Source organism: Perognathus longimembris, chromosome 14 (assembly GCF_023159225.1).
Source record: "Perognathus longimembris pacificus isolate PPM17 chromosome 14, ASM2315922v1, whole genome shotgun sequence".
NCBI classification, from domain to species: Eukaryota; Metazoa; Chordata; class Mammalia; order Rodentia; family Heteromyidae; genus Perognathus; species Perognathus longimembris.
This window is the reverse complement of record NC_063174.1, coordinates 16807618-16835574: the sequence shown is the minus strand read 5'-3', so window position 1 is coordinate 16835574 and position 27957 is coordinate 16807618. Positions and strand designations below refer to the sequence as shown.

Genomic DNA, 27957 nt, shown 5'->3' with positions numbered 1-27957 from the left:
TCTTTTATATTTAGAGATGATAATCTGGAAGTACCATTTAACTTTTATTATATTTCCATTTGTTATGCAGTTTTAAATCTACCTGGGATTTTGTTAAATTATTTTTTAGCTAATTTTCCCAAGGGAAGGCAAAAGGAAATATGTTAAGTGTATCAAGGGATTGTAAGTCCTTAGGTAGGAAAAGGAATTTAGATCTTAGACTGGTTAGGAGTCAGTGCTCATGGGAATGTGTTAGTGCTTTCAATTAGATTCCCCCCCCCAAATAAAATATAATGCATTTGAGTAGCGAATATTCTTATGGACTAAATTTTTGGGCTCTAGGAATGAAAGCAGAATACATTTCTGGCAAAGAACTTGTTCTATATGGAGGCAAGTTCTGGAAATCGATCAGGTCTATGTAGGTTGTGCCTCCAGCTTTTTTTCTTCTTCACATAGCTCATATTCTTTGCAAAAGAGAACAACTGGGAGTCTGTGAGCCACTACACCATGGCTTAACAGGAATCATTACTGTTGTTTCCATGGCTAAGCTCCATCTATCTTGAAGGAGGATTCCTGTGTCAGTGAAAGAATGAGGACAGGAGAAAGGGGAAAGGGCTTCTATCATTAAACCCCTTACGACAGATGTCCTGAGCATGGCCTTTTAAGAGCCTGATATATCATGAATATTTAATTTTCCTACATGGACATACTTAAAAGAATTCATACTATACTCCTTTTATAACTCCTTTACTTTTTTTTCATTTTTTTTATTGTCAAAGTGATGTACAGAAGGGTTACAGTTTCATACATTAGGCGGCAGTAAGTACATTTCTTTTCTTTTTTTTTTTTTGCCAGTCCTGGGGCTTGTATTCAGGGCCTGAGCACTGTCCCTGGCTTCTTTTTGCTCAAGGCTAGCACTCTGCCACTTGAGCCACAGCGCCACTTCTGGCTGTTTCTGTATATGTGGTGCTGGGGAATTGAACCCAGGGCTTCATGTATATGAGGCAAGCACTCTTGCCACTAGGCCATATTCCCAGCCCCCAGTGAGTACATTTCTTATCTAACTTGTTACCTCCTCTCTCACTTTTCTCCAGCCTCCCTCCTACCCATTTCCCTCTCCCTCCATGAGTTGTACAGTTGGTTTACACTGTGTAGCTTTGTAAGTATTGCTGTTGCATTGGTTTGTCTTTTTATCCTTTGTTTCTCATTTTTGGTATTCCTTTTCCCTTCCCTAGTTCAAATACACACACACACAAACACACACACACACACACACACACATATTCAAGGTACTAAAATCAGATACAATGATATCAGGGGTAAAACCACAGGAGGGAACACAAAAACAAAATAGAAGGGTACGGTTTCACATGGCATGTTGAAAGCAACTACAACAGTGATATACCACTTATTTCTATAACTTGGAGTTCATTTCACTTAGCATCATCTCATGTGTTCAAAGGAGCATAGCTCTTGAGCTATCATGATCCTAGGAATATCCTAGATGTGTAGATTATTTCCTATGAGGGAGACCATACAGTCCATGTTTCTTTGGGTTTGGCTCACTTCACTTAGTATTATTTTTTTCCAAGTCCTTCCATTTCCTTATGAATACTCCTTTACTTCTCTTGACTAAATTCATGTATAATCTTTAAAAAGTACCATGTGTTTAAAACATTTAGAGAAGTGGGTTTTAATAACTGCACATTCTTATCAATTTAAAACATATACCACAAGACAATTGCAGCATTTATGTAACAATAAATTTCCCAAATCCCTAAATTTATATGGTCTATGTGTCATTCCTGGGCTTTGAAGGGAAATATTCAATTTGTGTAATAAGGGGACAGATGACAAAGTCTGGGAAGAGTGGTTAGAAATCATAAGGTATATCATAGAGGTAACTTGAGGCTAGTAATATTACTATATCCAGGTGAAAAAACAAAAGCCAGAAGAGTGAGATAAAAAATAGTTCCCTAAATCCTGGTTAAAATGGTTTTTCCGGAAAAAAAAAGCATTGCTATCAGAATCTATAGTGGAACATATTGTAATCTGAGATATTTTTGAATCATTGAGCCCTCACTGTCTCTAAATGTTTCACATCCTTATTACTTTTGGCCACTATACAGAGTGAACTTTCCCTGAAATTCTATTCCTTTACTCTGTCAAAGGGAAAATTGCACCAAACAAGTTAAATGTGTCAGGAGGACTTTGTTTAAGGCTACTGCAAAAAAGAGACCTTCTGAACTCAATGGAAACAGGGGCAGAGTAGGTTTTGAGCGCTGGTATAGAGTGAATCTTAGACTATCTAAGTCTTCTAATTGGCCTTACTGACAGGAAAAGTAAAATTTGTAATATCTTTGTGTCAGGAGATTGTTTCACAACTTGAAGCAAAGTACCCATTGAAACCAGGCTCCAACTGTTTCAGAGTCTGGGAAGTGAGTGGGGGGGGGGTCTTCTAGATGATTGTATTTCAAAAGAATAGCTTCCAGGTCTTGCAGCCCTGGGTTATGAAACTGGAAAAACACTTTTAGAAAGATTTATGTCTCAGAAGGTCAGAGAATAAATGTTACAATGAAGGTGACCTAAAATAGATGTTATTATGAGGGAACACAGGTCAGGGGCTTAGTCAGGAAGAAGCCGGTCAAAGGTTACACAAACTGGGGGCTACCATTAAGGCTGTTTTGATCTAGTCGCATATACATCTGAAGTCTAACCTTTCATTCATACCATCAAGTTCAGGCTTTTTACTTTGTGTGTCTTTACTTATCCACGAGAAACGTTCATGTATTGTCAATATATTGCCTACTTACACCTAGGTCTTTGTTTTAACTGAAGAGGTTTTTTTTTTTTTCTTCCCCTTCTTAATGGAAAATTCTTGTTCCTAAACCACCAATATCTTACAATGTTAATGGTCTCAACCTATGAGTACTTCATTCCTTCCATTAACCTTAACATCCATGAATAATCAGCCCCCTGTTCTGTGCTGAGAGTTCTCAGCCCTTCCAGGGAGCAGATAACTCCTGGGTGCTGAACACTGCCAGCCACTGAGTTGTTCAGTTCACTTACACCAAACAGTTTTGCAAGTATTGCTTTTGTAGTTGTTTGTCTTTTTTTACCCTGTGTCTCTCAATTTTGGTATTCCCTTTCAACCTTGAACATGGAGACTTGCTCTAGCCAAGAAGAGTAGGATCACTGACCCAAGGAGCTCTTCTTCCCTGCAAACTCTCCTTACCTTGCTCCACCCAATCCAGGCTTGCTGCATGGTTGCCTCCTTTGTGAAATGGCCCTCAGGGATAAAAACCACCTTCACTGAGCAGAGCAGGCTGATACTTGCATTCCCAACTAACTTGAGCACTTGTGCCTGCTGTGTCAGTACGCACTAAGCTGTCGAGCTGCTATTGCTTCTTGTCTTCAAGACTCCTACATATTTCAGTCTGGAACTACGGGCTCTCTCCCAAGATGGGATCCTGAAGCTCTCTCAGAAGATGGTAGGTGGCCTAGGCAGAGATACATGAAGGAAAACAGTCTTCTCCAGTGGATTCTGGCCTAGGGAGCCATTATCCTACCACTTACATTACATTGAACACTTACATTATAGATTGGGCAGCTAGTGTATCATGGAGTCTATCCTAGAGACCACCTGGCTTGCACTATTCTGGAGGCTTACATTATTCTTTTTCCCAAGAGGGAGCAGGTACTGGAAAATCATTTCTTAGTTTATTCTATCTTTCCATTTAAAGTTTTTTTTTTAAAATGGTTGTGGGGCTTGAACTCTGGAACTGAGTGCTGTTCCTGAGCTTTTTCACTCGATGTCAGTGCTCTACCCCTTGAGCTACAGCACCACTGCTGCTGCTTCTGGCAGTTAATTGGAGATACAAGTCTCATATACTTTCTTACACAGGCTGGCTTCAAATTAGGATCATCAGACCTCGTTTTCCTGAGTAGCTAGAATTAAAGGTGTGACCCACTGGTGCCTGGCTTCAAATTCTTTTTAAAATTAATTAATTTATTGTCGAAGTGATGTACAGAGGGGTTACAGTATCATATGTAAGACAGTGAGTACATTTCTTATCAAACTTGTTTCCTCCTCCCTCACTTTTCTCCCATCCCCCTCCCCTAAATCCTCCTCCCTCCACGAGTTGTACAGTTGGTTTACAGCATTTTATCTCATAAGTATTGCTGTTGCACTGGTTTGCCTTTTACCCTTTGTCTCTTGATTTAGATGTTCCCCTACCCTTCCCTAGCTCCAATAAACATATATACAATACTCAGGGTGCCAACATCAGTTACAGTAACATCAGGGGTAAACCATGAGGAAGAAAAACAAGAGAAAAAAAGCATAATTACACATGGGATGTTGAAAATAACAAGAAGAATGATAAACCACTTCACTAAACTTGGAGTTCATTTTGCTTAGCATCATCTTACATGTTCATATGTACTAGCTATTGAGCTATTGTGATCGGCTACTAGGACTATCCTAGGCATGTACTAATTGTTACCAATGAGGGAAACCCTAGAGCCTATGTTTCTTTGAGTCTGTGTGACTTCACTTGGTATGATTTTACTTATGAAAGGAGCAATGTCATTTTTTGTTTCTGATGGAAGCATAGAATTCTACTGTGTACATGTACCACAGTTTCTTGATCCATTCATCTACTGAGGGACATCTGGGTTGGTTCCATATTTTAGCAATGGTAAATTGTGCTGTGATAAACATAGTTATGATGGTAGCTTTACTTTGGTCTTGCTTGTAATCCTTTGGGTAAATGCCCTAAAGCAGGGTTGCTGGATCATACGGCTGCTCTATGTTTAGCCTTTTGAGGAACCTCCACACTGCTTTCTAGAGTGGTTGAATAAGTTTGCACTCCCACCAACAATGTAGTAGGGTTCCCTTTTGGCAATATCCTTGCCAGCATCTGTTGTTATTGGTTTTCTTGATAATGGACATTCTTACTGGGTTGAGGTGGAATCTCAATGTTGTTTTGTTTTGCTTTTATGACCAATGATATTGAGCATTTCTTCATGTGCCTCTTGGCCATTTTCATTTCTTTTTTTTTTAATTAAATTTTTATTGTCAAACTGATGTACAAAGAGGTTTCATACATTAGGCATTATATACATTTCTTGTAGTTTGTTGCCTCCTCCTTTATTCCCCCCTCCCTGCTACCCCTTTCTTTAGATAAGTCTTTCTTTAAGTCTTTAGACCATTTATTAAGGGGGCAGCTGTTTCTTTGAGGATTTGTTTTGGGGAAATTTAAGTTTTTGAGTTCTATGTATATTTTAGATATGAGGCCCTTGTCTGTTATATGGCCAGTGAAGAACTTCTCCCAATCTGAGGGTTTTCTATTTATCTTGCTAGTCATGTCCTTTGCTGTGCAGAAGCTCTGCAGTTTGATGAAATCCTATTTGTCCAAACTTTCTTTGATTTGTATTTCTGGGCCTTTATTAAGAAAGTTTTGACCCATGCCAAGGAGCCTAAGTATTTTTCCTATTTCTTCCTGCAATGTTCTTTTACCTCGAGGTCTTTGATCCATTGGAATTGACTCTGGAACAGGGTAATATATAAAGATCTATGCCCATGTTTTTTTATTTTTATTTTTTTTACAGCTGTTTAACCAATTTTTCCTGTGCCATTTGTTGAAGAGGCTCTTTCTTCCATACTATGTTTTAAGCTCCTTTTTCAAAGATTAAGTGACCATAGATCTGCAGATTCATTTTTGGGTCTTCAGTTCTAATCTATTGGTCCTCAGGCCTGTTCTTGTGCCAATAATAAGATTTTATTTTTTATTACTATAGCTTTGTAATAGAGTTTGAAGTTGGTATTGAAATTCCTCCAGCATTATTCTTCCTGCTTATGATTGTTTTTGCTATTTGGGGTCTTTTATTATTCCACATGAACTGGGAATTACTTCCTATAGTTCATTAAAGAATGGTGTTGGGATATTGATGGGTATTGCATTGAATTTTTAGATGGCCTTTAGCAGTATCAGCATTTTCACGATGTTAATCCTCCCATTCCAGGGGCACAGGAGGTTTCTCCATTTCCTTAGTTCCTCTCTAATTTCATTTATCCAGTTTTTAAAGCTTTCATCATGGAGATCTTTTACTTCTTTTGGTTAAGGTCTCCTCCTCCTCCTCCTCCTCCTCCTCCTCCTCCTCCTCCTCCTCCTCCTCCTCCTCCTCCTCCTCCTCCTCCTCCTCCTCCTCCTCCTCCTCCTCCTCCTCCTCCTCCTCCTCCTCCTCCTCCTCCTCCTCCTCCTCCTCCTCCTCCTCCTCCTCCTCCTCCTCCTCCTCCTCCTCCTCCCCTCCTCCCCCTCCTCCTCCCCCTCCTCCCCCTCCTCCCCCTCTTCCCCCTCCTCCCCCTCCTCCTCCTCTTCCTCCTCCTCCTCCTCCTCCCGCCCTCCCTTCCCCCCCTCCCTTCCCCCTCCTCTCCACCCCCTCCCCTCCCCCTCCCCCTTCCCCTCCCTCACCAATCCAGGGCTTGAGCTTTGTCTCTGGCTTATTTTTTCTCAAGGCTAGCACTCTACCACTTGAGCCACAGCACCACTTGTGGCTTTTTATGTATATGTGGTGCTGAGAAATCAAACTCAGGGCCTCATGCATGCTAGGCAAGCACCAGTAGGCCACAGTCCCAGCAGTTAAGGTTATTTCTAAGAGTTTTTTTTTTTTTGTTTTGGCTAATGCAAAATGAGTTGCTCTCCTGGTTTCAGTCTTGCTGTTTGCATTGCTGGCATAGAGAAAATCCATTGATTTTTGAGGATTTATTTTATATTTATATTTATTATTTATTTATCTTATATTTTATTTATTTATATTTATTTTATATTTATATTTATTTTATAATTTGCACAAGTTTTGGATTAACTCAAGTAACTTGGGAATAGAGTCTATGGGCTTCTTTCAATACAGGATCATTTAATCTGCAAAAAGAGAGTTTAACTTCATCTTTCCCTATTTGGATCCACTTCATATTTTCCTCTAACTTTATTGCTCTAGCTAGGAATTCTAGTACTATGTTGAAGAGGAGTTGAGAGAGCGGACATCCTTGTCTTGCTCCTGATTTTTTCTGAATGTGAAAGGCTGGAAAAAAGGTATCATTATTGCTGCACAGAGAAGGAAGAGTCCTGTTAAAGGTTGTTGTCTATGTATCTAGGGAGGAGTTTGAAAAGGAAGAAAAATTAAAAATAAAGAAAAGAAAAAGAAAACAAAAAACAGATAAAAATACAAAAAATATGGGGGGAAAGGAGAAAATAAAAAATAATTAAAAAATAGAAAAAAAATAAAATTAGGAAAAAAGAGTTCGCGAATGCCAACAAGTCAGTGGAGAAAGCGGCGGTAGGGACCATGGCAGAAGTGGCCCTTGTGTGAAGCCTCAGTACGGTAGGTTCAGTTCTTCTCTGAGGTCTGGGCTGTGGCAATGGTGGGGTCAGGGGGCTGCAGCTCACAGCCACTGGATTGCCCTCAGTTGCTGTTGCCCAGTGGGCCGCGTCTGTGGTTGAGGACCGCCTCTCTGTGAGGATGGCAGTCGTGGGTGGTGCCAGAGGCAGGTGCGCTGGCGGGACAGGGGCCCTTGTGCTTGGAGGCAGTGGTGAGCAGTCTTGCTTTCAGTGCGGATGTTGGCTGTGTCAGCAGCCTCTGGGGGTGACTGCGCTTTGCAGCGAGGGTGTTGGCAGGCACAGTGGCCCTGGCACACCCGCCCACAGGCTTGCCAGCCCCCACCAATTGCTTTGGTGCCAGCAACTATAATGGTGGTGGTAGTGATGTCAGTCACTCAGAATGGGGTGAGTGGTTGCAGGCATAGTGGCTCCTTGGGGACCCACTCAATAGCGGGCATATCCCTGTGCCAGTTCTGGTGGCTCTCTGTGGCTGCAAAGCCAGTGGCAGGCGGAATGGCCTGGGTTGATGTGTTGAGCTGGTGTCTTTGGGGCCAGGAACAGCCCTGGCAGTGGCGAAGGTCGTGGTGGTGGTCACACAGGCAGCAGTGTGAGTGGTGGCTGGCGAGAGGCCCCTGTAGGCTCGTTCTGTGGTGTGGAGCCCCGTGGCAGCCCTTATGCTTGGGCTGGGAGGCGTGGGCCCTTCTGTACATGGCTGCCAGCAGTGGAGTCTTCTGCAGCTGCCGGTGGGCAGACTCAGAGTGGGGGTCCGCTCTCAAGTCCTTTTTTTTTTCTCTCCTCTTTCTCTTTTATGGTTCTCAGTCATTTCCTCTTATTTGTTCCTCTGAACATAATCTCTTCTTCTTTACTCTGACTCCTCTCATATATGGTGTCTGAAGGGGAAAGTTTTGCTGCCTCAAATCACTACCTTTATTTGACTGTCTTTGACAAGGCCGTAGTTGTAAATAAGGTCCTAGACCTGAGCATATTATTCCCAGGGATACAATTTGTCCCCTTACAGATGTCAATCAAAGGAAGGCTAGACATTTTATCAGAAAAAGTGTAACTCCAAAGCTCTAACTTGAAAAGATTGGGAAGTGATTTGTGAGGTCAAGCAGACCATCCTGACAAAAATGGCGTCTGTGGGTCTGAAGAAATAGGATGAGTAAGTGCTCTATGAAATTTCTTTAAATTTTATTTAGAATCTGAAATAGACTTTTATTGTTAGTCATGTGGCTTGAATTCAGGGCCTGGGTGCTGTCCCTGAGCTATTTTGCTCAAGGATAGTGCTTTACCACTTTGATCCATAACTCCACTTCTGGTTTTCTGGTGGTTAGTTGGATATATGGATCTCATGGAGGACTTTCTATCTGAGCTGGCTTCAAACCATGATCCTCAGATCTCAGCTTCCAGAGTAGCTAGGATTACTGGCATGAGCCACCAGTGCCTGGCTTAAGTAGATTTTTTTTTCAAAGAGAATACTAGTAGCCAAAAGTAATTTTCCATGTTAGTCATGACTGAGAAGAACAAATTCTTATGTATGAAATACATTTTTATTTTTAATTGGCACTTACTAATTGTGCATACAATGGGTTGAAAGTGTCATTTCAATACATGTGTGCAATGTATTCAATGTAAGTGGTCTATCACCACAAGCATTTATCATTTCTTTGTTGCTGAGAATATTTAAAAATCCCTCCACTGGTGGTTTTGAAATATTCAATAAATTGTTGTCAGTCATAGTTATCCTATTAATGGTGCTACTGGATATTGAAAATTAGAAACTCTGCCTCTTAGCCAGTTGCACTACTCTCCTCATTAACCATAATCTTCAGATCCTCCCTCCTTTATGCCTTTTCCAAGCTCTGATAACCACTAAAGTTCATTATTGTTTAGATGAAAAAATTATGTATTTGAGGATCACAAAATGAGAGTTTAATTTAACTGAAATTGACAGGATGTGTTGCAAGAAATTGAGTAAAATCTTATTTAGAGGAAGCAAAATTAATCTGATACATGTAATTCAATTCATGAAATGTTGAGATTTATTTCTCATTACCAGTTGATCCCAAAATATACTTCGAAGATATTATATCAAATGTCAGCAATCTGATACAAAACACACGTTCAGTATTTGACAGGTATAATAATTGAGAAAAGCAGCAAACTCAAAGAGGATAATCCAGTTTTCAATGACTGCGGTTCAGATTGAAACCTATACTTTTCTTCATTTTTATTGACCTATATTCATTGTTGATAGTAATGGGGTTCATCATGACATTTCCACGCTTACGTGCAATGTACTTTGATGATATTCTTATGTCTATAACACTTTCCTAGAACTCTTCCTTGCCCTCCTTTTCATGGTCTTGGGCCTTAGCTTACTTTTGTTGTTATTGCTGTTTGCTGTGCCAGTTCTTTTTATAAAATTTCGATAACATTGGGTAGGATTACCTTGTGAAAGAGTGAAAAAATAAGAGTACCTGATATGGTTTGAGCAGGAGAATATATTTTGACAGTAGGCTTTTGTGAGCATTGGAGGTTGAAGATGTAGGAGAAGGGCTCACATGGACATGGACTTCAGAATCCTAATTTTCCATAGTGTGGAAACTTTGTTTCAAGTCATATAAACATATGTTCAGAGAATCTTCCTACACATTATCAATTGTTTTCTCATAATTAAAAGCAGACTGCAATGTATTGGGTTCTTATCACTGTCATTTATAGGAAGATGGAAGAGTTGAACTCCCAGTTCAACTCCCAGTTCAATTTGTCAATCAGAAAGTGGCATTGCTAGGTGCTGGTGACTCACACTTGTAATCCTGGCTATTCAGGGGGCTGAGATCTGCGCGTTGTGGTTTAAAGCCAGCCCCAGAAATCCTCTGTGAGACTCTTCTCTCCAATTAAGCACCTAGAAACTGAAAGTGGAGCTGTGGATTTAAGCATTAAATTACTAGACTTGAGGAAAAACAACCCCCCCCCCCCAAAAGCTCAGGCACAGTGCCTAGGCATTGAGTGTAAGCCCTACGACTCACCAAAAAAAAAAAAAAAAAAGAAGACGAAGAAGAAGAAAGAAGGAAAAGAAGAAAGGAAGGAAGGAAGGAAGGAAGGAAGGAAGGAAGGAAGGAAAGTACTTGTCTTTGTCAGCATAGCCCACTGTTATATAGAAAGATAAAAAGTACTGAGAACATAACATTAAGAACTTTTGCAGCAGAGGTGGTTGTGATGTCATAGACCCCTGAAACTTCTAAAAGCGAGAGGAAGTTTACAGCAAAGACTGAACCACAAAGATGTGAGTGATTTAGGTGGGATCCAACGAGAATGAAATATAGAATGAAATAACTGGTGAATTAAAGAGCTCACAAGAACAACTCCTCAATGAGGGAAAGAAAGCAAAGGCTTAATTACATGGTGCATTTATGATGCTTGATGATTAATTACTTGAAGATTAATCAATTTGAAATTCATCAGTCTTAGAAATGGAAGAAAGTCATGGATCTGATCAGTCTATCTCAGCAGGGAGGCAAGAAATTCGGAAGAGAAGACGACCCAGCCTGCCAATGGTAGATAAATGCCAGCAGACAGAAGTGACAGAGAAGAAGAAACACATGGCTGGGCCACAGTTACCTGGCCCCAAAGCTACCCTCAGTTTTGGAAATATTCCTGGAAGCAAAGAGAACTACTGTGCTAAAGAATATGAGTCTCTAAGAGTATCTTGTCAGCTTCAGCAAACTTGGGTGAAGAGAAAGCATGGGATGGAAATGACTGATAAATCTCTGCAGACAGAAACTGGTGTAGACAGGAAAAAGGGAAGCAAGTCAGTGTGTGCAACCATGGAACCTGAAGAAAAGCCAGCCGATGGTGAAGCATCCCTTGACTTGCAAGAGAGAGAGGAGGTAGAAATGTCAGCAAAAAGAAAACTAATAGACAGATCTCAGCAAACCAGCTGTACTGGAGACTGGAGCATGATGAATATTCCCTTCAAAGAAAAAGTGGACAAGGAACAGCAGACCTACTTCAGTGAGTTAGAAATAACATATTTTTCCATAGTAGGTAGTTCTCTTACAAAGTCAAAGGAAGGTGTGCAGAAACACAAACCCTCAGGAGAGATTGCTGTTAGTGAACATACTGAATTTCAACCTGCAACCAGTAGCGGTGATGAAACTCAGCGGAAAAGTATCAGTGGGGTTCCACTTACTCAAGAAACTGACAAAGGCTCCCATGTGCTTTCAGAAGATGCTGCTAAGCAAGTGACTACTGTGGACCGTAGTTCTATTCCTAAAGAAAGAGCTACAGCTGAGACAAAGTCCCTATCAAGAGAAAAACTTGGTTCTGAAGTTCAGCCTCCATCATCTGAGAAGGCAGCAACAGAGGAGCCACAGCCTCCACCATCTGAGGAGTCAGCAATAGAGGCAGCCTCAGCTGAAGTTCGGCCTCCACCATCTGGGGGGGTTGTAGTAGAAGAGAGCCAGCCTCCACCATCAGAGAAGGCAGCAGTAGAGGAGGCCCCTGCTGAGGTCGAGGCTCCACCATCTGAGAAGGCAGCCATAGAGGAGGCCCCTGCTGAGGTCGAGGCTCCACCATCTGAGAAGGCAGCAGAAGAGGAGGCCCCTGCTGAGGTCCAGCCACTGCCATCCGAGGAGGCAGCAGTAGAGGAGGCCCCTGCTGAAGTCCAGCCTCCACCATCCGAGGAGGCAGCAGTAGAGGAGACCCCTGCTGAAGTCCAGCCTCCACCATCCGAGGAGGCAGCAGTAGAGGAGACCCCTGCTGAAGTCCAGCCACCGCCATCTGAAGAGGCAGCAGTAGAGGAGACCCCTGCTGAGGTCGAAGCTCCACCATCTGAAGAGGCAGCTGTCCAGGAGGCCCCTGCTGAGGTCGAGGCTCTACCATCCAAAGAGGCAGCAGAAGAGGAAGCCCCTGCTGAGGTTCAGCCTCCACCATCCGAGGAGGCAGCCGTCGAGGAGGCCCCTGCTGAGGTCGAGGCTCCACCATCCGAGGAGGCAGCCGTCGAGGAGGCCCCTGCTGAGGTCGAGGCTCCACCGTCCGAGGAGGCAGCAGTAGAGGAGGCCCCTGCTGAGGTCGAGGCTCCACCATCTGAGGAGGCAGCCGTCGAGGAGGCCCCTGCTGAGGTCGAGGCTCCACCGTCTGAGGAGGCAGCTGTCGAGGAGGCCCCTGCTGAGGTCGAGGCTCCACCATCTGAGGAGGCAGCCGTCGAGGAGGCCCCTGCTGAGGTCGAGGCTCCACCGTCTGAGGAGGCAGCTGTCGAGGAGGCCCCTGCTGAGGTCGAGGCTCCACCGTCTGAGGAGGCAGCCGTCGAGGAGGCCCCTGCTGAGGTCGAGCCTCCACCATCTGAGGAGGCAGCAGTAGAGGATATTCCTGCTGAAGCCCAGCCGGAGGCTGAGACAGAAGAGGCCCCTGCTGAAGATCAGCCTCCACCACCTGAGGAGGCTGAGACACAGGAGGTTCCCGGTGAAGAGCAGCCAGAGGCTGAGACAGAGGAGGCCCCCGCTGAAGAGCAGCCTCCACCATCTGAGGAGCCTGAGACAGAGGAGGCCCCCGCTGAAGAGCAGCCTCCACCATCTGAGGAGGCTGAGACAGAGGAGGCCCCCGCTGAAGAGCAGCCTCCACCATCTGAGGAGGCTGAGACAGAGGAGGCCCCCGCTGAAGAGCAGCCTCCACCATCTGAGGAGGCTGAGACAGAGGAGGCCCCCGCTGAAGAGCAGCCTCCACCATCTGAGGAGGCTGAGACAGAGGAGGCCCCCGCTGAAGAGCAGCCTTCACCATCTGAGGAGCCTGAGACAGAGGAGGCCCCCGCTGAAGAGCAGCCTCCACCATCTGAGGAGCCTGAGACAGAGGAGGGCCCCGCTGAAGAGCAGCCTCCACCATCTGAGGAGGCTGAGACAGAGGAGGCCCCCGCTGAAGAGCAGCCTCCACCGTCTGAGGAGGCTGAGACAGAGGAGGCCCCCGCTGAAGAGCAGCCTCCACCATCTGAGGAGGCTGAGACAGAGGAGGCTCCCGCTGAAGAGCAACCTCCACCATCTGAGGAGGCTGAGACAGAGGAGGCCCCCGCTGAAGAGCAGCCTCCACCATCTGAAGAAACCCCTGCAGAAGAGGCTCCAGCAGATCCCGAGTCTTAAAGTTCCATCTCCAGAAGTAATGCGAAGCTCAGAGTTCGTGCCTTCCCTGCGATGTTCCTGATGCGAAGGGCAAGCACGGCCCCACTGTGGAAGCAGAAAGCGTCACTCCAGATCAACTCAAAGAACCTTCCTCCCAGCTGTAGTGAAGTCGTTCCAAGCTAGCAACAGAGCCTGGATGGTTCTGGAGATCATCCTGTCAAAGGAAGGCATCTGGAAGACGGTCCCAAAAATGATGATAAAGGGAACATCAAAACTGGATTTGAAAACAACCAGTAAAATGTAGCAGTTTAAAATTACTGGTGTCATTTTTCACCCAGACTTATAGATTGCAAAGTAACTATTTTGAAGTATATGTACATATAATATTTTAAATGTTTTCCCTTTATAAGCATAGGTAGCTTCTTTAAAGCTCCTTTTAAAATAGGTTCCCTGAATTCGATTCACATGGCATGTTAAAAGAAATTACAACAATGATATAACAGTAGTTTCTATAACATGGAGTTCATTTCACTTAGCATTAGCTTATGCATACATAAGGGTATAGCTATAAGGGTGATCCTCTGCTGTGACTTGCCTAAACCTGTGGAAATTATTACTTAGGAGGGAGACCATAGAGTCCATGTTTCTTTGGGTCTGGCTCATTTCACTTAGTATAATTTTTTCCAAGTCCTTTCATTCCCATATGAATGAGGTAATGTCTTTATTTCTGACAGAGGCATAAAATTCCATTGTGTATATGTACCACATTTTCCTGATCTATCCGTCTACTTGAGGGGCATCTGGGTTGATTCCATATTTTAGCTATGACAAATTGTGCTGCGGTGAAAATTTTTGTGCTGGTGGCTTTAGTGTGTTCTTGTTTGTGGACTTTTGGTTATTCCCAAAAGTGGGGCTGCTGGGTCATATTCAACCTTCTGAGGAATCTCCATACTGCTTGCCAGAGTGGCTGAACCAGTTTACATTCCCACCAACAATGTAGTAGGGTTCCCTTTTGGCCACATCCCCTCCAACATTTATTATTGTTAGTTTTCTTGCTAAAGGACATTCTTACTGGGGTGAGGTGGAATCTCAATGTTGTTTTGATTTGCATTTCTTTTATGGCCAGTGATGTAGAACACTTCTTTATGTGTCCCTTGGCCATTCTCATTTCTTCATCAGAGAAATCTCTTTTTACGTCTTTAGCCCACTTGTTGACGGGGCTGTTTGAAAATGTCACCACGGGAACTGAGGATCAGAAAGATTCTCTGACTGCAGGGAAAAATTGACATAGACACAAAAAAGGAGAGGTAACACAACAGCAGCAAAACACAAGTGAAAAGTCATGCTGGGTTCAGGTATGTCACACAACAAATCACATTGTCACACTACTTCATTTCCTTCACTAACGAGGTTCTCAACCAACACATCAGAAACATGTGTTTGATTTCAGGCATTTGTTGAGATTTCAGGATTTGTTGAGATTTCTTATGATAACCAGAAAACAAGAAGAAACGTCTGGTTTCATGCAAATATTGAGTGAGTGAGTGCATGTGGTAAATAAGTGGCCAATGCATGCAATTTTATGATGGGTGGTGGAAGAAATGGATTTGGATGAGAACAGCTATAAATAATACTTGCTGACTGAGTGGGTGCCATTTTGAGTGGGACAAAAGGAATATTTTGCGTGAGTTTTCAGTTGAGACATCTAGGTACCTCTGTGTTCTGCTCACTCAAATTGGGGAAAAGGCATGAAAACATGCTGGCTAATAGAAGTTGGTGAGGATAATTTTAGTTTGGGTTATTTTGAGTTTCAATCACTTATAGGACACACAGATGGAAGTATTCAGGAAGCAGCTAAAAATGTTGAAGATAACTCTGGGATGGTAATTTATTAAGGACTTTTTTTAGAGGAGAAAATAAATATATTTATATGGTACAGAGAAGATTCTGGTAGGTAAGAACATATTAACTGCTCTATCAAGATTTATTAAGAAAAGACTTTGGACAAAGTGTGGGTGAATAGGAGAGAAATCTGCAGGGAGATGCAAAATGATGCAAAGAGGCATTCCATCTAGTTCGGTTAAGGTCCGAATATTAGGGAACTCTACTAGGAACCGATGCTGTGGCTTGTGAGGGAGAACTCTACTCTGCACTGGAACATTGCATTTCTTCTGGTTTGTGCTAATCTTAACCATAAAGCATTTGTGGAGGGTCAAGCCAAGTGAGGAACATGTCTCAGTAGTATGTTAAGTGCTCAGCAGTGTAAAGGTTGGTTCCATCTAGCTGAGAGCAAATAAAAAAGATCTTTGAACTAGAACCTGTGATTGGAAGTGATGTGGACTACTTTATGACAATACAATGAGACAGTTTAAAAAGCTTCTTAAAGATGGAAAGTACAGCTTTGATCTAGACTTTTAAAACTACTACTACTACTACTACTACTACTACAGATTTTAGTGTCACAGAGCTGAGCTGAGGTCCAAGAGTGTGTGTTTTGACAACAAAATAAAACACAGACAGTTCCAGGATAATGTCATGTGGCCAGATTTGAGATCACTGAGCTGGCTAATATGGTGAATATTTGAATGCCCAGTTAGATAATAGGTCACATGCTTTCCATGCTGAGATTATGTGCACCTACCATTGACAGCAAACAAAAGAATGGAAGTGATCGCTTTCAATAATCACCATCCTCCTTCATTCCTTGTGGATTTATGAAACAGCTGGCCTCTGAATGATTAGTTTATTTTCCATGGCTACCCAACACTTGGCCTTCCCATTGCTTGTGAAATATGACTCACTTATGCTACTTTAATCAGATGGCAGGGAGCCTGACACAGGCGAGCTGTCTGGATGCTCATCAGCACTGAGCTGGCTCTGAAGTGCTTGAGTCAGAAATATTACCAGGAGTGTACTTCAGGGATGAGTTCTTCCACTCATGTATAATAGGGTTACCTGGGAAACTGGTAAAGGGTTGAGTATGCCATAGGTTCTTGTCTGCCTTTCTTCACAGCATTTATTACCTATTATGTAAATGTTCACAATTCTGGGCATAGAATCCAAAGCACTGGCTGAGAAAATTCTCTCTTCTGTATTCATAGAAAAGGAAAGTTTTGGATGACATTTATTCACAAACTAAATTCATGACAGAAAGAGGATTAGTTCTCAGAGAATAAAGGTCAAGCACTTTGTTCTATGGTAGGTACCCTGTTGGGTCCAGTGTTTTGGAACAAGAAACATGAATGGTCTCATCTCCTCTGAGGACTGAAGGGCTAAATTTGGCTTATGATATTTTTTTTCTTTCTCAGTCACTCCATCTTCATGAAAGCATTGTGTTTTTGATGTAAGCCAGAAGAAAAGATCTGAATATATATATATATATATATATATAGAGAGAGAGAGAGAGAGAGAGAGAGAGAGAGCCAATGTGCCAATGTTTCTCAAACATAGCTTATAATAAGAGTCATGAAGGGACTTGCTAGAAACACAAGTTCTCTGTCTTCTGATTCCTTAGCTGTAGGGTAGGTTTAACTATTTGTATTTTAACAAAGGCTCTGGACATTTCTCAATTTCCCAAGGGTGGCTTCTAAGGAAGCCACTGAATCTGAAAAGATTCCACTGAATCTATTCAGGAATCAGATTCACTGTAATGATGCTGAGCATTTGTTGCAAATATACAAGAGCCAAAGATAGTACCTCAGGAAAATTAAGGTGGTTTTAATTTTAGAAACACTGCCAGACCACCTGAGAAGTCTCTTTACATGAGCCTAATTCTAGGCTTCCCAATAGATTCTGTTCCTTCAGGTTACCAAGTGGGGGATCACACTAAAATATTTGACAATGTCTCTTTGTCATCATGCAACCCAGCTTTGTTCTTTACTGTACATGTATATCCATGATCAAATTTGATTCTCATAGCTCCAAATTTTTACCTGGATTCCATATGTTTGGCTACACTAACTCACCTTGTAATGGGGAAAGAGGTGACATCACTGTCTATCTACAGAGAAGAAATAAATATTACCACTCAGTATGATGGGATCCATGAAAGAAGGATGCACAGATACGCTGTGAGCTCATAGAGGGAGGTTGTTTGGTCAGTCTAGGATCAGCACAGGATGTAATGAGTCTTAGTCAAAGGAGTATTTGAGCAAATAAAATGGTGCTAATGTGCTTCTGACTTTCCAGACAAAAGTGCCATTAGAGGAAAGCATACTAAGGGACAATGTCCTATTTCTGCATCGATGGATATTTCAGGTGGCTGGGACATGGATGTTGGGGGTAAGAGTAGTGAGAGGTTCCACTTTTTGGAAAGACAGGTGGAGCTGTGAAGGGCCTTCATCACCATTGCAAAGAGTTTGGATTTTTGTCATGAAGATACTTGATAGACACTAAAAGATTCAAAGCCAACAGTGATGAGATGGACAACTTAGAATAAATTCAGTAGCAGCATGAATAATATATTTTTGTCAGGATATGAGATGCAGGAATATTTGTTGAGTGGCTACTGAAATAATCCAGATAAGAAATGATAAAGATGGAGGTAAAGCACTGACAGTAGGGATAAAGACGTGAAAGAATGACTGGCTGTTAGGGAGAAGAAAAAGTGGACTTGGGGATGGACTCACTAGGAGGTGTCACAAGAGTCTATGAGGACTGTGTGGATAGAAGTATCATTTCTAAGATAAGATCACAGTAGGACTAACAGATGTGAGGTGACATTATAAACTGAGTTGGAAGCTTGTTGCATTTGAAATGCTTAAGACATTCAAATGTCTCTGGCACTAGCTGCTGCTCCCATCGTTTGGGCAGTGGATGCACAGTGTAACTAGAATGGTGACGGTAGTTGTGTTGACAGAGACCTAAGCAAGTGAAGGTTTTATCAGAAGGGTATTAGTTATCTTCTCTGTTAGTTTTTACCATGATGAATAGCTGTAAACCTTAGTGTCACAGGACAAATGGAGTAACTGATTCTGCTGTAGTCACAGACTTTGTTACTTAAAGAATTGCTATGAATACAAAACAGCTTCACCTCCACAGTTGTGTTCACTCACTGTGGATGGTGAAAGAAGTGACTGGTGGAACAAAAAAGAGACAGAAGGTGAGAGAAGCAGCCATGAATATGAGTTAAAAACTAACAAGCAAGCAAACAGACCAGCCAGCAGGCTACTGGAAACTTCCAAGTGCTCCGAACTTCAGAGGAGATGGAGAAACTAGGAGACCATATTGTAATATCGAATCTAAAAGGGTAGGGTAGAACATATCCAGGAAATATAAATCTAGTATTGAATACTAGTGTATAGAAAAACAAACTAATAATAAAAGTTGAGTATTAGCCCCATAAGATTTAGCTCGTGAGATTGTAGGAAAACATATTTTGGAAATATATGAAATGGCTTGGAGGGAAAGAGAAAATGTAAGTAGTGAAGAAATGACCAAGATGACCTTAAATAGTTCCCTCAGCTTGGTTAAATTTTAGATAGATTTGTTCCTTTGACCTCTCTTTTCTGAGAACATTTACAAAAGCATTTGCAAACCCTTTTCCTGTCCCTTTGAGGTGGAAATCTTGTCCCAGTCTCTCACCACTTTTATATCTTAGAAATGTCTTTTCTAGGGATCGCTGGACAATTCCTTTGAAATTTAATCAAGGAAGACAGGCTCCTGTCTCTCAGTGTGGTGGGAGAGTATGAACCTGCCCTTCACCATTACAAATCTAGCAGACACTGGGGGCCCGCTCACAGGAATTAACATCCCTGCCACAGAATTTTCCACTGCTTTTCCATAGCTCATCTCAGTGCTTAAGACACCTCCCACTGTGTGTTTTATTTGAGTTCAGTCCTTTCCCCTTTTGCAATATTTTTCACCTCTATCGCAATAGTCTTGAATAGTCATCATTGCCTGTATAATTTTTCTTTGACAGAGGAACTTAGGGTAGATTTTTCTTTCAAGAAGCATAGTAGTGGAGGAAATAAAGAGGGAAGAATTGGAGATGGATTTTTTGTTGTTGTTGTTTTCTGGGGACAGAGTTGTAGCCACAAAACTCAACCTTCTAATTGCCATCTTGAATCTCCTTTGACATGTTGCGACTCTGAAGAACTGACTAATGGATGTTGGTTTGTTAGTAATGTTTTTATCCATGTCCTTCCTTTCTCACTTTGTTTGCCCTTAAAATATTCTGTATTTCTTTTTTTCCCAAACACAATTGATGTGGCCTCTTTTCAACCTCTTCCCTTCTCTCTGTTCCTCATACTCCACATTGTGGCATTCAAAGCAATACTTTTAGTGTGTAACACCAAATACCATATGCTTAACATGAAAATACCATATACTTTAAAAATATGACTCCTTTATATTGCCTATTATATTTTTACCTCCATCTATGTACCCATTGATTCTGATAAGCATTCATTACATGAGCTATTATGTTTGGTCCTGGAAATATTAATACTACTTAATATTATATAAAATTTACTGACTATTGTGTGCCAATGTACTACATGTTTTGGGCATTATTTATTCCTTTAAGTACTACTAATAAAAATCACATTTATTAGCCACGTGCCAGATTATTTTGAAACAACTGACAATCAGAATATTAGAATAGTTGACAGGCATTTGCAATGGTAACGTTAACCTCACTCTACCTCACTACAGACCGAAATAATCTGATTAACAATGTCTGGGCACTGCAAGTGAGAGTTGTTAGTAGTTTTTCACCTGGAAATCACCCCATGCCTGAAAACATTCACAAGCTGTTTTTCTTGCAGTGGTTCTGGCTTCAGGCATCAAAACTGGTCCTTTCACTTTCAGATTCTTTTTCTTTCTGGCTCTGAACAAGTCAGCACACATCTACAAGGATTTCATATTGCCACTAGTAAGAGAATCCTATTTATGCCACTCATTCTGATTCCATGAGTGCCCTTCTGGTATCATTAGAAGCCGAAGCTGAAGCATAGCTTCCTGACTGCCGAGTTTCTTGAGGAGAGGTAGCAGTAGTAAGTCAGAAGCTGACCTGTAACACTTAAGACCTTGTGTTCTTTAAAAAGTGCTGCCAGATAGTGGGCTGCTTCTATTTGTTTTTTTTCCCCCCCAGAGAAATAGAACCAACTGTGTGCGTGCGTGTGTGTGTGTGTGTGTGTGTGTGTGTGTGTGTGTGTGTGTGTTTATGGAGAGAGGGACAGGGAGAAAAGGAGAGGAAGATATTTTAAGGACTTAGTTGTCAGTCTCTGGACCATGGAGACTGGCAATTCTGAAATCTATGGGTGGTAACACTTGAGATCCAGGGGGAGGGCTGGTGTCTCAGCTCAAGTCTGTGGCATTTTTACTTGGCAGAGGCAGGGAGATTTTTTAAAAATCATTTTTCTCTACAGCATGGACAGAAGTCTGCTTTTACTAAAAGTCTACTGATAAAAATGTTAGCCTCATTTAGTTCACATCTAGGATAGTCCTATCAGATGATCACACTAGCTCAATTGTTATGTACATATGAACACATAAGATGATGCTAAGCAAAATGAACTCCAAGTTACGTAATCAAGTGGTTTATCATTGTTGTTGTTAGGTTAAATGTACCATGTAAAATTCTGCCACTTTATTTTGTTTTTCTTCCCCATGGTTTTACCCCTGATGTCACTGTAACTGATTTTGATACCCTGGGTATTGTATGTATGTTTATTGGAAGTAAGGAAGGGAAGGGGAACATCAAAATGGAGAGACATAGGGTAAAAGGTGAACCAATGCAACAGCAATACTTACAAAACTATATGCAGTAAGCCACTGTATAACTTGGGGAGGGGCGTGTAGGAGGGGGAGATGGGAGAAAAATGAGGGAGAAGGTAACAAGCTTGATAAGAAATATACTCACTGCCTTATGTATGAAACTGTAACCCCTCTGTACATCACTTTGACAAATAAATCAATTAAAATGGCTTGCAAGATTTCTCATCACATTGCTTTACATCTGTTATGTTTTTACATCTCTCAATAACATTTTGATGTGTTCTAAGAAGAATATTGTTACAGTCATTGTTGTTTTATGGTTAAAGACACTGAGAGAGATAGAGAGAGAGGATAAGTGCTTTATCTTGGACAATAGAGTTAGTATAAAGAGTACAACATGGATTCAATTGTTTCATAATTGAAACGAATCATATACACTCTCATAGATACCAAGGCATACAGACAGTAAGCATTGGAAGTCAATGGATTACAAAAGGAAAAATAAAATCTTCAGCTTAGATGAAAGAGTACAGGACTCAGAGTCCAGGTAGAGGCATCGACTTTTACAAGGAGGAAGACTCACAGGAAAAAGTAACCAGGGGTTGCACAGCAGCATCAGGTGGCCCACCATGGAGATGACAGACATTTTACTGTGGACTCAGTCTCATGTACTCAGAATGAAGGAGTGAAATTCAGGTGGAAAGGAAAATTATGGCTAATCTCCAGTTGAATGGAACTAGGAGCTAATGAAAGGTAAATTTCTTATGGTAAAATGTAGCTGAAAAAAACTGACTCTGCTCTGAGTATAGTGCTATTTCCAAAAGCAATGGAATAGTAAAGCCCATGAATGGTTGCTAAGAGATTTGCCTGCCCTGAAAAAGACCTTTTTCATCATCCAGTACTTTTCACTAGGATGCTTTCTAGAGCATTAAGAAAATGATGGGGGCAAGTATTAGCCCCTCCCACCCCCTGTCAATGAGCTGTGTGTACCTGCTAGCAGTCTTTCTAAAACATGACTCCATTGTTTTAGATTCATTTTTGGAAGCACTAGGTCTTGAGAGGATGTGTGAGAGAGCACGTACTTGCTAGTGGGGTAAATTTGGAGCTCCATTTTGGTCAAGGGAGAATACAAAGAGTATATAAATAAGGTCTGACCTTCCACCAAGTAAGGAAGATTTCTAAAAGGAAAGGGAAGAGGTAAACCATTAAATTAGCCCCCAGATTTTGTCTTTAAACAGCCCAGGACATGCCTAATGGTGCTTGCTTACTTTGCAGTGTAGCATTCATAATTAAGGGTCTGATCATTTCCTTGATACTTTCGCAAATGGCTGCTTTACATGTGTTACATTGTTTACTGCTCACAATCACATTGTGAATTAGATTATTAGTTTTCTTATTTTATAAATGCAGAAACTAAGCCACTGATTTAAATCTATGTGTTCTACATAGGAAAACTTCAACCCTTTTTGCATTTTTTTGGTAATTTTGTTTTATCAACTGCCTGCTCACATGCAGTGAGCTGTATGTCACAGGTACCTACCCACACATCTGTCTTTCTGGCCTGAATTCTCCTTGGGATGAGATTCTCAAACTTTGTGTGTGTGTGTGTGTGTGTGTGTGTGTGTGTGTGTGTGTGTGTGTGTGTGTCAGGCCTATGGTGTGATCTCAGGCCGGAGTACTGTCCCTGAGCATTTTTTTTCTCTCTCAAGGTTAGTGCTCTACCATTTGAGCCACAGCTCTACTTCTGGCTTTTTGGGGAATAGCCTATTGGAGATGAGGCTCATACACTTTCCTGCTGGACTGGTTTTGAAAAGACTTTTTCATATCTCAGCCTCTTCAATAGCCAGGATTACTGGCATGATTACACTGATGCCAGACTGGGTTTCTCATACTTGTATGCACTTAACAGTATGATTCTAGAGTCCTTCCTACCCCCAATTCTAATTCTAGAAGTCTGAGTGGATTTACTATAAGCATAGTTCCTAGACAACTTGCATAGGTGGCCTGTAGACTACACTTAAGTACTATCTTAAAGGATACAATGAGTTCCAGCTTATGGTCCTTTCTGGTATATTACTACTAATACCTGGAACCTGATTGGTTAAATTCCATGGTTAACCTGTTCTAAGTATGTTTTCTGGATCAATAAAATCCTGTCCCTAATCATGCCATCTAGAAAACATTTATTCATTTCTAGACAAATGACACACTAAAACTGAAAAAAAGAGAACATGAAAAAATTTAGAGGCATAAAAATAAACATTGAGACTAAAGTAGTAGTCTTCCAGCAAAGCATATCCCAGGACTGGATGGATGCAGTGTTGAATCTTACCAGGCTTCAGACAAAGAATTAGTAGTGATAATTAGTAGTGATATTCCTCAAACTCTTCCATCTAATACAAAGGGAAGGAACACTACCAAACTCATCACATGAAGCCAAGAGTATCAAAATCACGTGATATAAAACCCAACTAAGAATAAGATAGTAAAAACATAATAGTGATCAATTTCCTTGGTAAACATTGATGCCAAAATCTTCAATACAATATCTAAGAGGATTCTGGGAAGATGGCAGACTAATGACAGGAACATGTCAGAGCTCCCTCTAATCAACAGAAGCTTTAGAAGGGAAATTCAGCTCAAAGAGGAAATTATAATCAGGCAAATTATAACCAGTCAGAGTTCATCGAGAATACTAAATATTAATCTTTGAAAAGAGGAGAAAAAGAAAACCAAAACCACACTTAGATGATCAATTGGCTCAAAGACCAATGGAACAGAGTAGAAGACCCAGTAATAAACCTACCAACCTATAACGGTCTAATATTTGTCAAGGGAGCCAAAAACGTAGGATGTAAAAAAAAGATAGCCTTTTAAACAAATGATGTTGTGAAAACTGGATATCAAGATGCAGAAAACAAAGTCGATCCCTGTCTTACCCTGTGTTAACCTGAAGTCAAAATGGATCAAAAGTAAGAGAACCATTATAACTTCTTGGCATAGACAAACTTTCTGAGTAAAGTTCCAGTAGCTCAGCAAATCAAAGAGAGAATTCACAAATGGGATTGTATCAAACTAAGATATTTCTGCCTGGCAAGGGACATAGTTAGCAGACTGAAAAGACAAACTACAAAACTGTAGCAGCTCTTTTCCAGCTAAACACCAGATGGGAATATAAGTCAGCATACAAAAGAGATCTTTACATCCATGTTTATTGCAGCACTGTTCACAATATCCAAATTGTGAAATCAGACAAGATGTGTAATATCAGGCAAATAAATAGACATTACTATGCACACACACAAAATATCATTTGACCATTGAAAAAATGAAGAAAAATTTGTCACTTGTGGAAAGATGAATGGAACAGAAAGTCATCATGTTAAGCACATTAAGTCAGATCAGAAAGATAAAGACCAGATACTTTTTCTCATATATGGAAACTAAAATAATAAAAAAACAAACATGAGTTAAAGCTAGAAATAATACTAGTATGAAAGAGGTACTAAGGTCAAGAGGAAAAGGGGGAGGACAAAAGAGGGTGGATTCATCAAAGCACAACACATGCATATATAAAAAAATCACAGTGACATCTAGTTTTCTACATAACCACTAAATTTTATAGTATCTTTAACCTAAAAACTATAAAACAACAACAACAAAATGACATACTGGCAATGATTCCTAGGAAAGAGACTTTAATACTACTAGTCAGAATATAAATTAGGATAGCCATCATCAAGGATGCTCAATACCTTAAAATAGAATTGTGCAATCCAGATATTTTACTACTGGGTTTATTCCCAAAGTTAATGAAGTAAGTGTGCCAAAAAGACAATTGTCTTCTCCTGTTTACTGGAGCACTGTTCCTCAGGGCCAGGATACAGAATAGAGATAAATGTACAACGTGGTACAATATACACAGAGGAATTCTATTCAGCTATTAAAAAAATGAAGACATTCTGTCATTTGTGACAACATGGGGAGATCTGGAGAATGTTACGTCAGGTAAAACATGTCAGGTAGAAGTAAGAAACACTACGGGATCTCCAACATGTGTGCTGGAAATAAGTTGATTTAATAGAGGTATAGAGCAAAACAGTGATGACCAGAATCAAGTGGAGGAGGGGAGAGGTGAAAGGGAAAGAGGTGGGAAGGGTAGAATTTAATCAATAGGAACAACATTACAGTCATGGGAAGAAAAACTGCAGACATTCTAAGGCACAGAAGATGAATATAGTCAAAACCAGTGATTTTTCTCTTCCAAAGGAGTTACAAGAGATTATTTTAAATGGGTTTACTATAAGAAATAAAAGGTGAAAGTATGCTAATTGCCTGAATTGATCATATGCAATATATACAAGAATAAACACTGCATTTCATGAGTATGTACCAGTATATTCTGTTGATAAAAAATTAGTCTAGGCACAGAGTGTGACATAACTCTACCTAGTTGTGTATAAATGAAGGTGAGTTATGTGAATTCTAAGTTCAAATTTTCATAACTGCAAATTGGAAACAGCCAGGGCCTCTCCTCAATCTAGTGTGGAATATATGAATCTTACAACTTACCCTAATTTTCTCTTTGCTTTGGGATCACTAGGGAATTCAGAATTGATTTGGTGTTACACTTTTAGCCACTGAGAATTTCATAATATCTCTCTAGTTACTCTTCTTTCAGTGCTATTTCCCTTAGTGTTTCTTTTCATTCCTCATTTATCAGTACCTGGATTTGAACCTGAGACTTCACACTATGCTAAGCAAGTGTGCCACCAATTAAGTACCCTTACAACCCTTTTAGATATAGTTACTTTTGCTTGCTGTCAGGGCTGGCCTGACCTACACTCTTCTTATTTTCTCTTTCTTCCATAGCTGAGATGAAAACAGATGGGATTTTGCCCTTTGCTTACACTGGTCTTCAACTATAATCCTTCCAAGTAGTTAGAATTACAGGTATGAGATACCTGTGCCCAACTTGTATTATTCTTGATTATTTTCCTTGTAATGTATCTTTTACATAATTTTGCTTCCCCTTAGAACCCAGTGAAATTATTTTGAGGAATATCATTAGTATTTGTTTTTTAAGCTATTGGGGAAATAGCATATACTGGTAACAAAGGAAAATATTGTCATCATATAATTAATTTCTGTTTCCCACTTATGCATGGATAGCTTCCAATAAACCTCTTCTAGATGTCCAGGACATCTAATCCTAATTCCTAAGTCAATTCTTAGCAAATATGTCCATCGGAAATTACATCAGGGATGAATGACAGGTTCTTTTCATTCAGACACCCTTAGGTGTCTTTGTACCATCACTGCCATCAAGTTGTTAGCATTCTTATCAGGCAGCTTGCTGGAGTTCAGCCTTGAGTGAACAGATTGCCTAAATCAGTAATGTATGCAACCTGGACACTTCCTGCTGCTGGACCTGTACCAGTGTGATTATAATGACTTCCCACTGATGGCTAAATGCACAGCTGCCTTTGCCCCACACATTATGTATTGTACATTGGACTGCCAGTGCCTTGCGAGAAACACCTTGCAAGGGCCAACTACTTTTCTCAGCACCAGCCTTATTTGGTTTCTGCATTCCTTCTACATGACACTGCAATGAAATCCAAATGCCTGACTCTCAAGCACCACTGCTGTCACTGAAGTTCAAAACCATGAAACTGACCACTGCTGTGTTCCCTTCAGAGATGGGGGCTGAAATTAAGATGGAGTCAGTAATTCCCTTTTCAACAGATTGTTGAGGTTGACAGAATGAGGCATATTTACTAGAAAACTGTAAATGTGAACAGGAGCGAAGTAGGATGGGTTACATTGGTTAGTGCTTGCTCGGCAGACATTCTACCACTTTTGATATGCTTTCAGGTAGTATTTGAGTTAGTTACTTTTGAGATAGGCTTTCATATTATGCCTGTAGCTTCTACTGTGTTTCCTCAGATCAGTGTGGATGATAGGTGTGCCACTGAACCAGCCATTGGTTGAAATTGAGTCTCACAATTTTTAAGTCAGGCCTGGCCTCATACCTATCACCCAATCTCTGCCAAGTAGAATGACTGGCTTGAGCCACTGTGCCCAGCTCTATTTCGTTTATTTATGCTTTGGTCTGCATTATTTCTTTCATTTTACTGATTTGAGGGTTGGCTGCTTTTTGTCTATCTAAAACCTGTAGGCTATTTATTTGATATTGCTATGATTTCTAATAGAAGCAGTCATAGCTATAAACTTCTTTCGGTACAGTTTTCACTGTACCCCACAGATTCTAGCATGATGTGTTTCCATTTTTTATTTGATTTATTTGAGTCTAAGAATTTTTAAATTATCCCCCTGAAGACTTCAGAGATTCATTGTTCAGAAGTGTGTTTTTCAGTTTCCATGTATTTATATAGTATTTCTTTATATTGATTTCTAGTTTCTTTCTTCTCTTTTGTTGTATCATGGGGCTCAAATTTGGGGCCTGGGTACTGTCCTGAGCTCTTTTTGTTCAAGTCTAGCTCTTTCCTACTTTGATCCACAGTACCACTTTCAGTTTTTTGGTGGTTAATTAGAGACGAGTCTCACAGACTTTCCTGTCCAGGTTGGCTTTGAACCATTATCCTCAGATGTCAGCCTCCTGAGTAGCTAGTTTTACAGGTATAAGCCACCAGCAACCACATTCTAGTTTCTTTCTTTTATGATCTAGTAAGAGGAGAGAAATTAGATTATATTTTCCCTTGATAACTTTTGCTTTACGGTCTAAAATATAATCTATTTTT

General features: G+C 40.9%; 1 protein-coding gene across 1 annotated transcript; it reads left to right on the top strand.

Annotated features, from left to right (window-relative positions):
• Window positions 1-10837: 10837 nt before the first annotated feature.
• On the top strand, window positions 10838-13495 carry Fscb (fibrous sheath CABYR binding protein). The gene has a single exon (XM_048361988.1). It carries the CDS (start codon window positions 10838-10840, stop codon window positions 13493-13495), a length of 2658 nt encoding a protein of 885 aa, XP_048217945.1.
• Window positions 13496-27957: the final 14462 nt, after the last annotated feature.